General features: G+C 42.4%; 1 protein-coding gene across 1 annotated transcript in view; it reads left to right on the top strand.

The window, feature by feature from the left end:
- The first annotated feature begins 4,826 nt into the window (after nt 1–4,826).
- LOC118222632 (transmembrane protein FAM155B-like) overlaps nt 4,827–12,603 on the top strand; it is a 52,276-nt gene continuing 44,499 nt past the window's right edge. Inside the window, exon 1 of the mRNA XM_035408361.1 lies at nt 4,827–6,001. Within this exon, the coding sequence (XP_035264252.1) occupies nt 5,276–6,001 (726 nt within the window). The 5' untranslated portion in view covers nt 4,827–5,275. The remainder of the gene's footprint in view (nt 6,002–12,603) is intronic.

Genomic DNA, 12,603 nt, shown 5'->3' with positions numbered 1-12,603 from the left:
ATTCTGACTGGAATATGCAAAGGTTCTATTTTTATATTTTTCAAATGAATATGTATTTTTTGAAGTGTTTGTTAAAATATAACTGAGAGGCAAACAACAGAAATCACTGTTTTCACTGCGAGAACCAACTTTCCTGCCAGGAGGAAAATCAAAGCTCTGATGAGTTCTAGTGATTGGCATCTTCAATAATTGTGCAAGAGGATATCAGTCTGAGAGCTACCTAATGCGTTTTTTTTGTTCTTCACTGCCAGGTAACATGGCCTTGCATAAGTTCACTATCTGTGTGTATTGGCCATGCTAAGATTACTATACAGGTTCAGAATGTATTGTTGTATTACACGCCAATGAAATTCATAAGAAGAAAGAAAAAACATTGTGAAACTGTGAATGAATCTTGGCTGACACAACACGGGTCTCAGTCCATGTATGTATCTCTCAGTGCTGCTACAGGGACTGGAACATTGCTGGAACGTACTGCACATGAGCTTGTGTGCAGGTAAACTGCCAGGGCTGTCATTGGAGAAGACTTGGCCACAAGTGGTTCTGTCACAGGCAGACTGCCCAGAAAGCAATTCTCTTTTTCCTTTTTCTTGTCCTTTTTTTTCCCTTTTTCTTCTTCTTCTCATGTAAGGCGCTGTCACAGTGATCAAAAGTCTGGTTACCGACACCTGCTCTGGTATCCCCGTCTCCACGCTAGCTCGTGCTATCGCTACGCCGAGCAGCTGGAAACAGCGCTCACGCATTATTAAATATTTTTGAAGATTAAGCCGGCTTTGATCAAATGTCATTATTTCTGCTCTCCCCCCCCCCCCCCAACACCCCCACCCCCCCCCCCCCCCCCCCCCCACCCCCCTTGGCCCCCCAACCTTGCCCTTTTCTCCTGAGTCTGTCGTCTCAACTGTGAGCAGGGTGGGTTTTTATTTTGTTATTCCAGGCTTGTTCCCATGGTCTGTCTGTCCATCTGTCTGTTTAGTCATTTTAACCCCTTTAGCCCCTGCCCTCGTGATTTCTTTAATATTGGCCTTGTGTCTGTGCTAATATAAACCGTTTGATTCACTGAAAAGTTGCAGTCTGTTGTCAGAGCTGGGGAAGAGCTCTTCAAAGCTATAGGATGCAGGTTTGCATCCTCAGAAGGGGGACTGCTGATGTACGCAAGGACAAGGTGCTTACCTACATACCCAGCTGTGGAAATGGAGAATATGACAATATGGAAATATTATCTTTGCCAACTCCAATTCTCACAGCAGGATTCCAAGCCAAGCCAAATCAATTGGACGTTAGAGTGTCTATCCTAATGTGCCCTGAAAAACCTTTTGCATTCCTTGCCTCCTCGACCTTGACAGAACAACTTTGTTCATATAGTGCATCACTGATTGTTCATATCATAAAACAAACAAAGCCTTTACCTCCAAATCTACATGGTAGGTTCTGCATTTGGTGTAGCTAGCATCATGTTTTTCCTATGACATCAGAACTGGAATAGCAAAAGAACAAGCATCCTGTTTACTTCATCTCAATCATACAGTGGCCATGCATGGGTCCGGCTACTGATCTCACATGTATATTCCTAAACAAGCTCAATATACATACAAGGGCACAAACTCATTTCATATTTGACTGAGATCTGTATATTGTGCACACAAGATATCCATATTTCAATTTCACAAAACACCATGTGGTTGTAATCAGCCTGTGCTTGATACAGTTAAACAATTATCATCCTAGTATATAATTTTATAATGCTTCCAAATCATTCCAGGGACACAGAAGTCATTTACAGCTTGCAATGAATTAAAAATGGAAAATGCTGGTCGTGGAGTGATAATGACACTGAACAGGGCCCTGGGTACTTTTTTGGAAACTTGAACAAGAGAAATAAATCATGTTAAGTGCCTCACACCCTGATTTTCAAAGGAACAGTGCTTGTGTACTATTTAAAGTTCCTAGACTTGAGTTCTTAGAGGGAAAGGAGTAGCTTAATATTTGCAGGTCACACAAGAGTGATTTGTTTTTGTTAGCATTATGCTAATGGAATAATGAAGTCAGGTAAATGAACATTGCAATTTCCATATGTTGCAGCGATACCGTTGGCACAAAAAACAGTCTTCACAGACAGCTTCCCGAGCCCTGGAGCTTGAAGCCTGCACCTGTCTGCCATTGCCTGCAAAGGGCCACAGTCTTCTACAGCTTGCACAGGGGCCCTGTCTATTAGAGCCTGCACAATGGACCCTGTAAAATGTAGCCTGCATATGTCCCCCCCTTAAGTTACCAGTCAACGTGTGTGTGTGTGTGAGAGAGAGAGAGAGAGAGAGAGAGAGAGAGATGTCTTTTCATGGTTCCAGACCTAATTTAATAGTCAATGTTCACAGGAGGACAAAAATAAAACAGGCCTAAGACTAACAGATGATCATTCAAAGCAATGTTTGATGATAACAAGGTTTTAAAGGTTTTAAACGTAAGATTACAAGACAGGTTGGAGGTCTAGGTACGTTACCTCTGCTCTGCTCTGATCTGTGTAGCTCTAGCCCCACCCACCCTGTTTTCTCTGGCAATGCTGTGAACGCAGAACAGGAGGCAGGACAGACAGCTGTCCTGATTGGTTGTTAAGGGTCAGGCGCGGATAATTTTGTAGTGGCTAATTTCAGAGCCACGGCCAGTCAGAGAGAGGGGATCGTCTTCTTAGACCCTTTAGCGTATTGCTATCTGTCAGGATGTGAAATTTAACCAAATATGAACAGAAGTGTTCTTACAACAAACGTACATACTGCACACTTTAAAATGTGAATGAGGTTGCAGACTGCAAGTGCACAAGCACAGTTTTTTTTCCAGCAAGTGTCGCTGTAATGCAGCATAGCCATGTGACAGTGGGCAACAAAATGCATAATTTAGCTGAGGCATGTGTGCGCATTTGTGTGCTGGTGAAGCAGAGAAAGAACGTGAATATGACATATTTTGAGACCGAAATAGTGGATCCTTGGTCAAAGCCTGATTTTCTGTACCCCACCTTGGTACTTACACATTCCTAAAGTATTTATACGGCCGCTGTTGCTGGTGTTGTCGTTGTTGCGAATAAAGTACACAGCCTCGCCCTGGGCGCCAAATTATTTTTAAAAATGGATTCACTGTTGAAAATGCGAATGCAGTTATGAGGCTGCTGGATGAATCCGATAGATGGCGCTGTGTGAAATCATTCAGCCGACATCCTGTCAACAGTCATGTTCCCAAATGGAGCGAATTTCTTAAAAGAACATCACTACTATTAAACACAGCCTATTGCAACAACGTAACGAATTTTAACTAGATGGATTAGAACCACATAAACCCTAAAAACGTGTCTAACGCCCATGTTGTTTGTAGATGGATGTAGCCGGTATTAGAAATTATGTCACCAATGGTTATATTGTTTTTGCTTTTGTTTTTGCATTTCGGAAATTAAAATCTGTCCTTGCATGAATGCTTAATGTTTTGTTGTTGTTGTTGTTGCTGTTTTTTCATAAAGTACAGTCAATTAAATTCCTGCAAAATTGTCCACATACAAATCATGTTCATTGTTAGATGATCAGTGTTCATGGAAACAAATACTATGAGCTACTGTACTTTAGGATAGGCTACTTTCAGGCTTATTGCTTAGTTTAAACTGACGAGGAAGTATGGTGGTCAGAAAAAAGTATCAGGATATAAATTGAGCATGAGCTAGCCACATTTCATTCTCCTCTAGATGCCTTTCACAATTTGTAAGACTTTTTCCTTATAATACTTGATGGATATTTCAGAGAGGAGCGCGAGATCTGTCATTCAGCACCATTTCATTGGACAGCGCCAGCCAAGAAGGAGGCGGTTTTGTGTGGCAAACGGTGAGCGCGAACGGCAGGCACTCCAAATCCAAATGTAAATTGTGTTCCTCTCACGAACAACCGTAGGCTATGCGCCTTCTGTATTATCGTTGAGCTATTAATCTCTAGTTGTTAAAGTGCAGTCACCCGGTTCATTGTGTAACTATTGGTTTCATATTTACCTGAATGGGGCGTTAACACAACCCAGTGTTTAATGAGCTACAAACGCATTTAAGATGGTAACGATTGTTAGCAGTGAACTTGTACTAAGGGATCTTGCTACAAATATAAAATAATGTTTATTATTTAATCTGAATCAATATGGCATTAGTTAAAAGGCACCCATACAAGAACGGCTGAATTAGTTCGCGTAGTTATTCTTCAAATCTGTCGATATAGTATATAATAATGGGAAATTGATTTTCGCTTACAGCTTGCTGGCTGATAGAACTCAACGTTTTACCTGTCAAAAGATATGAAGGCATAAAATTTGCGTTACTAATACATTCCTGCGTTGAGTTAGACTATGCTGCAGTCAGTACTGACAGCTAGCATGCGATTACAGCCCAGTCAGTCAGTCAATCATCATAAAGTTAATTACATGAAATGGCATATGCGAATTACCTGAAGCATTAATCTCGCTCAGACCTGTCAGGAACCCGCGTAGCATCTTTTAAATGGGCATGCATCAAATGAAAAAAAATTCTAATACTATGACGGGAATAACTACAAATTGTGATACGAATCTTCTAAACGATGTTTGGTGCGCGCGTAATTTTTATATATTTTTTATGTCGGAAGCGTGGAACAAACAGAGCTATACCCGGCGAAATGATGAATGAAACGGGAGGCGGGCTATGAATGAAGCTGCTGTGAATGGGGGAAGCGAAAGGGGATACCGCGCGAGCACGCACGCCCACCCTCCCACCTCCCCTTAGAACCACCCCCCACCCCCCTTTCAGTTTAATCAATTTCTCAAGGTGGTCTCTGCAAAGCCGAAGATGGCGACAGACTGAGAGGGACAGTGGGAAGGGTGAATCGGGATGATGAGGAACACACATATATCCTTCTGCACTACAGACGCAAGAAAAAACAAGAAAACATTCTGTCAAGGATGACAGTGGTAAGATATAATCTTCCAGAATCTTGTTCGTTTCCCGAAAGGTTCAACAGGGCGCTAAGGAGGCTGTGTGGAATGTTGCAGAATGTTGAAACGAGCGGCGTGTAAGGACGATTTGTCGGGATATACGTTTTCTTCGCCAATGGATGGTCCAAAAAATTAGACGCAGCGGTGGGGGGAAGTGGTTTGATATCTTATTTCAGTCCAGAGAGAAACATTACCCAACATCATGCTGCTAAGAAGGTAGATGATATTGTTTGGGGAGAAAATTGGAGAGGAGAAAAAAAAACAGCCGGGGATCACTTTTGTCTCCCCCTAAAATATGATCCGGGGTGTTTGGATGTGTCGAAGGGAAGACGATGCCGTGCTGAAAATCTGCTGTGCACCCAAACAAAACGACAAACCTTACGCCGATTCCGAGAGGGCACAGAAATGGCGAATGTCTTTGGCATCCCTTTTATTTTTTACAGTCCTCCTTTCTGACCATCTCTGGTTGTGTGCTGGAGTTAAACTGCAGTCCGGGGACAGGGGCTATGGCGAACCTTTGAGTAACGCGACCGTTGGAGACCGTCTAACGCCGAAGGAGGGGGAGCACGATGTTTTTCTAAGCAATTCGACAAAATTTGTCGCTCCAAGTCCTCAGTGTACCGCTGTACAAACTCGCGGAGATCTGGAGTCAGCCTGCGCCACACTGCGTTTGCAGCCAACAGACGTCGGGTCATCATTTTCAACTCCATTGACGTTTTCGTCACAGTCTTTGTTGGCTTATTTTAGGAATTTCAGCCTTTCTTTTTGTGATTCCTACACCATCTCCGATCTGCTTCTGGGAATGGCGAACCCGGACGGGTTGAACTGCAGTCTTCGGAACATGATGTGGGATTTGGGTCGCGGGGGCGCGGATGATGACGACGACGTGTGCAGTGGCTGCATTCAGGCGTATGCGAGGTTGGACCAACACGCTCAGGAAAAATACGAGGAGTTTGACTTCCTCTTTCTCAAGTATTTATCGGGGGATTATTCAGTCAGATCACACACCGAGGACTGTAAGGTAAGTGGCTGCTACTTGTTGGCTACTTGACCAGACCACACTTGTGATCAGTTTGTTTGTACTTTCTCTCAAGTGAACCGCCATCCCACAAGTGCACTCATACTTTTGACTCAACAGCCTGCATCTTTACCTGCACTTTGCAGTTTATTAATTATTGCATTACATGTTTAACTTTTAACTTTCTGCCCAACTGAAGCGTTTAAACAATGATATCACTGAAGAATGCAATGACTCTATATGACCGAAAGGCCCATTGCCTTTAATACCTCTCCAAGGAAGTATTTTATAATAGTTTAACTCCCAAACCACGCTATACAGTATCCTAATGTTAGAAATAATTGGTATGTTGTCTTACTTTTACTCTTGCTTACAAATGGTTTGTGAACTGAATACTTACAATCTAATTCTCAGCAATGGGTTTGCTGGTGTACAAAGGCCTAAAGTATCTCGGATATTTAATAGTTTTTGACCCAGGTCTGCCAAGGGCACTCCACGGCTCTTCATTGAGGTGCCACTGAAGCAACCTCACTTATTCTTTCATTTAGATACATCCTACATGTCCATATTTATCGATCGATAAATCAATCAGTCATTACTCCTCCAGCTCAAGGGTGAATCTCTGCTCGTGAATTTGATCCAGAGGTGGTTTCTCATGTGTCACCGCCCTGGAGTGTGAGGCCCGTTAGTATGACATGGTTACTTCACAGTGCACCTTCCACAGCAGCCCCCCAACACAGCAGAGGGTGCCCCGTCATTACAAAGAGGCTGCACTGTGACTGTTTTTTTTACTGTGAAGAGGCAGTGAGATGGTTTGCCTGGAGCTACCTTTCCCACTCTCTCTCTTGACCGGCTTTCAGATGTCTCCTTGATGTCATGGTAGACCACATTTTGACTTGCGGAAAAAATGAGTCTTGTACATTTTCCAATTAACCAGCAACTCAAACAACTATGTGGTGGTCAGTCAAAAAAACATTAACCCAAGTAATAAAAAAGCAGCAAAGCCATGATTTTCAGTGTGTCAGATAAAGGGCTAGTGTGTGGCTTGGCACACTGTGTTGTGTGTTGGTGACATCATCTTCTTGCCCAGCTCCCTGTCTCCAGTTCTCATATATCTTGAAAAACCCCTACCAATACATTAGTCTGAAAGGAGAAGCCCTGATTCAGGTATATTGTCATTAACATACTTGTTATTACTGAAAGCGCAATGAACATTCATAAAAATAAAAAAGAAACTGCAAGCAGTGCTCAACTGTTAGTGTAGAATGCATACATATTCCTTTGACCCCAGATGAAAAGTTTGCCATTCCAAAGTGCTTTGAGGCTCAAATAAGACTCATCTGAGACTCAAATAAGACTCATCTGAGACTCAAATAAGACTCATCTGAGACTCAAATTAGACTCATCTGAGGCTCAACTAAGTCTCATCTGTGCGAGAAACAAATCACCCCGCTGGGCCAGCCGAGCCGATGGCGACAGCCCGCGCAGTCACAGTTCACTGGGCCTCGCGGTAATTATCCAGAACATCGCTTACACTCACTCTCTATCGTTAATGAGGATCCCAGCCCAACCAGCTCGTGAAGGCAAAATGAAACAAACTGTTTGAGCAAAAGGGAAGAACACTTTGGCAGTTCCTATTCAGGGCCTCCCACGGCTTAGACACAACTGGACATGCAGTACAATATTACTTACTGTAATATTGCTCTTTAGTAATATACTTGTAAGTAAGATACTTGAGTTATATACTGGTGCTAGTATACAAGTGAGTAAGATACTACTTATGACTACCCAGATTATCATCCTTGTGTTATACACAGTGAAAGTTCTGTCTCCCTTCCTTTGCAGCCAAAGTATTGCAATCTTTCCAATTCCAATGTCTCATAATGACATAATGTTTCTGGAGGTGTGTGACAGTGTACCACATCGAGGCAATGGATGTGCTTCACAGAAATATAACACCGGAGCCGGTTCCTACCGACCAAAACCTCCTATCATCAGGAAACAGAGAGGACAGAATGAACATAGGAAATGTGTATCTATGGAGCCTATAAAATATGTGAAGAAACTCCTCTCCAATTCTGCCTTCGGTTGGCTTGATTGCATGCCAGTCGTTGGGATCCGATCCGATCGCTTGCGTTGTGATTGGACCGATCACATCACTGATACGGTGGTTTGACTCAATTACAATCGTTATAATTGGCTCGATAAGTGTCACTGCAATTTGCCACAATCATTGTCTCTGGCAACGACATAGACACCAATCACGCCTGTTGTGATTATCGCACTTAATTCTGTGATTGACTCGATCATTAAATTCATAGTGCTAAAGATGATTAGGCCCCAAATTGGCTGCATGTTGGGGTCAATCCGTATAATCATTCAAGCCTCACGTTCTATAGGCTTAGAAATTGAGCAACGAAAAGCATTTTTGTTGATGATTTACTGGAAGAACAGCGCCATGTTTTTTGGGTCAAATTCTTTTCCCTCGGAGGGCTAGGGATCAGCTTCGACAAATTGTGGTTTGAGGGCGAAAAGACGTGGACATGGTCTCTCCTGCTGCGTGTTCTGTGCCAACAGACACTTCCACCGCAGACGCCCACGGAAGGCAATATCAAGGGCATTTAATACTTACCGTTTTTTCCCTTTCACATAAAGGGCACTGCTTGCATCTGGGCTGAATAATAAGCAGTTTCACAACTGAACTGGTGTTACCTCAGAACTGGCAGTTAGTGGAAAAATATATCTTCATGTAGACTCTGCAAGAACACCGAGAGGGCTAAAATGTGTTGCATTTCTGTTTCCAAAGGCATGTGTTTCAGGCTGTTGGTGAAAATGCATCCAAGCTGGTGATAAACCAATTCCTTCAGGACAGGGGTTGTCATCGAATGGTCTCCGAAGATGACCTCCCTATTGCTGGGGACCCCACCTCAATAAAATGGTTAATGCTTGACACCATTATCCATCACACACTACTCACTATTTAACACACTCAATTATAATGAGGGTCACATATTACTAAGTATGGGTGAACCAGACCAGTTTACTTTATCTGAAAATCTGCAAAATAAATAAATGTGTGAAAAATATTAAAAGGGAACTCCATTTTACTGAAGACTTTCCAGCACTCCTTCACAGATCTCCAGGGGTCCCCAGACCCCAGTTTGGGAGTGTCTACTCTAGAAAAGAGTATATCTCTTAGCCTCTAAGGACAAACACACTTGGAATGTATCGCAATCAACTACATTCTTAGGATTGTTGCGTTTTTCAGGTGGAAATGCAGATGGATGCTTCTGAACTGCTCCACCCCTAACCATCATGACCCCGCCTCTTTACAAAGTCATCCTAACATCAAACCTTTGCTCTGTGTAGCTGTCAGAGCAGTTGAGAAAGAGTAGTGCTGTTCACTGAAGAGGAACGTTAAAGTCCTTAGAGAGACAGGAGATTAGCATAAAGAAATTATTCCTAAAGGCAAAGTCCCACAGCTGTTTGTGCCTCAAGAATGTTTTTTTCTAATTGGGATTTTAATTAGACTTTATGTTTGAAAGGGCTTTTCGGAATTCTGTTTTTAATGAAAATTTTGCCTATTGAAATTACGCTTGTGTTGGAAAAACATCCTGTCCCTTACCAGCAGCTGATGCAGTAATGACGGCACTGCGGGTGTGGTATACTTTGGGGGAAGAGACTGTGTTTGATAGGCTTGCTCAACGTGTGGTAGAGCAAAACAAGACCCTGGAGACGGACGCTCTCTATCTCTCCCCCATCCCCAGCATCCATCAGTTTTTCCACACGTACCTGTTTACCTTGTTCCTAAAGAGGAGCTTGCACAGCAAACCCCTGCTTTATGCAGGCATTTTTGTGATGGCATGCCATGCCTTCTCTGGCTTCAGACTGATTCTGGCTAAATGAATGGGTGTCATGCAGAACTGACTAGGGCTCCAATGGTTTTAAATTCCCCTCTGGATAACGGTAATCTTATAAGCCAACAATAAATGTGAACATAAAAACAATAAGGAAGAAGCCTCATTTCCAGTGATGGGAGCCTCAATGGGCTATGGACAGGAGAGGACAGTCAAACAGGGTCGTATGCAGCTTTGCCCCATTTATCCTGAAGAGGAGGCCTCCCTTCTGCCTGTGTGGTAACGCACATAAAGCTTTAAGGAATTATGTGGACAGGGGGTGTCAGCGGGCAGTAGTGTCCCCCTTGGAGGAATGTTGGCAATACGTAGATCACTGTGCAAGACCAGCTCCTCTGATTGGGTACCTGCTGCCTGAGGGCATCCGCTGCACATGCAGTGTTCTCCTCAGCCAATGACTGTGCAGCTCAGCGGGGGGGGGGGGGGGGGGGGGGGGGATGGTAGGCTAACAGAATGTACAAGTACAACATGGCTTTCCAAACTGGTTAGAAAAATGTGGCTACAGTTCTGTTGTGTAAATTTATGATATATGTTGTCCTCGACATCTTTATGAAGAGATTGGGGAGATATTGATGCCACGTTTCCCTCTGTGCTTTTGTGAGTTTGAAGAGTAGCAAGGTAGTAATGGGTGTATTTTTATTGTAATGTGATTAGGCTATTGTCTAACTGGTGTGGTGTAGTTGTGCAGTTTTTGGCTGCGGCAATGACGTACTTGTTACCTAGCTAGGTATTAGCTAGGTACTCCCAGCCCAGTGAGTTGGGAAATCTGTAAATGAATAACATAGCCTACGCATTGTATTCATAGCCTGTTAGCCTACTACAATGTGAGTAATCGCTACCACCTCCACACCCCACAATCTTTTCTAACCTATTCTAAGGACATTGTTGAAGACATTTGCAAATTTAATATATGTTAGAGTTTAACATTTTGGCTTATGTTTCTCTATGTTCTCTATGTTAGAACCTCTTCGAATGGTCTGTCAGTTCTTTGATTTGTTTCGTTGTCTGCTCACAACAATGCTGAAATAGAAATTGTCGTGGGGAAGTGTTCTTATTACGTTTGAAAAGGAAGCCCGACTAACATTTCAAAATGCCCACCCTGTCAATGCATTCTAGAACCGGCCCTGTTTGCAGTTCAGTTGCTAAGTAAATGTGATTGGACAACAGCATTTTACCCCATGTGTGTTTTGTCATTTGTCAGGAAGCATTGCATGTGCTTACGGATGATTCATGAAGGCATTACGTCACACTAAGGAGGCAAGTCATGTTTAACGAGGGCTTTGGTTATGCATGTTTTATCGAAAGTGTGATCATAGCAGCTTGTGATTCCTGAAAGCCTGCATACATTTTCATGTCCCACTATTTCCCCAGTTAAATGCGTTCTCTGACATCACCACCACCGATCCTTGTTATGAAAAGCCACCGATCCAATTCTGAACAAAGCTCATTTATTCACTCTCACCCTCCGCCCACAGCTGAGATACGAACGCGGGAGACTGACCACAGTAGCTTATCATCTTGCGTAGTAAGCCGATTTAAATTAATATGATCAGTGGACCACAATGCAATGCTGACTCGGTTATATTTCTAACTCACAATCCATGGTTACAAGGAAGCGTGTGGTGAAGTAGGCCTGAGCCACACATTTATTTGAAATGCCTTAAAACGCAAGTATTTAGGAGAATTCTTTTGTACAAACATACTGTATTTTCACCAATATGGGTAACAAAATTATTGCACTATGTTGATTTGTAATATGTTTCTACTGAAAATGATCAGGGATCCACAGAGTGTTTTCTAATGTTACGGTCATCTAAGGTAATTAGAACATGTCTTTGTCCCAGATCTGCACGGAATAGGAACTTATTTTATTTGGAAAAGAAATTGTAATTGTAAATACAAACTAAGAATAGTTTTTAAATCATTAAGCATCTGTAGATACTGGTAGTGAACCAGAAGTGGAAACACCAGGTGTGGTCCATGTATTTATCAAGCAGATAACATCCCAGAATGCATAGGGTCATGTGTAAAAATGGTATGGGCTGGTAGCCTATAATTACGGCTAGTTTTGCAGCTAGAGGAGCCCTCTGTGGCTTTGAAAGGGAGGTCATTGGTGGATTTCAGTCACTAAGACAGCTCCACTTGCTGGTGCTTCACAAGAAAAGGTCTATGAGATAATGTCAGCATGAAATTCCAGCCGGATGACATCATCAGCAAAGTGTAAAGTGGGAAGAATTTGAGGATAATAATGTCCATGTATTCATTTGAGCCAGATCAGTTGATAGTAAATTTCAACCTGGGGCAAGAGCAGGGAGGTTAATTGAAAATAGAGACCCAAAACTCTGTGAAATGACTTTATATTGATGTCACAATTTTTGTGTTCGCTGGCTGTGTAGTTGCAATACCGCTACTCAATCACTTCTTTCCCAGAAATCAACATTAGGTGCCCTTTAAGATAACAGCTGAAATAGAGCCCAAATTAAAATAACAATGACAAGATATTAGGTTATCTTATGTGGTAAATTTTAATATATTTTAAAAAACAAAAGGCAAATTATTCTTCAAAATTAATTTTGTTAGTTAAATTTCCTTCTTTTCCCAACTTTGTCATATTTCTGAGCCTACCACCTATGCATAATTAAACAAGTCTAATGCATAAAGTGACTGTACAACCATGAAATGAAGGTCACT

This window comes from Anguilla anguilla, chromosome 3, assembly GCF_013347855.1.
Source record: "Anguilla anguilla isolate fAngAng1 chromosome 3, fAngAng1.pri, whole genome shotgun sequence".
Taxonomy (NCBI): domain Eukaryota; kingdom Metazoa; phylum Chordata; class Actinopteri; order Anguilliformes; family Anguillidae; genus Anguilla; species Anguilla anguilla.
This window is presented reverse-complemented; position numbering and strand designations above follow the sequence as displayed.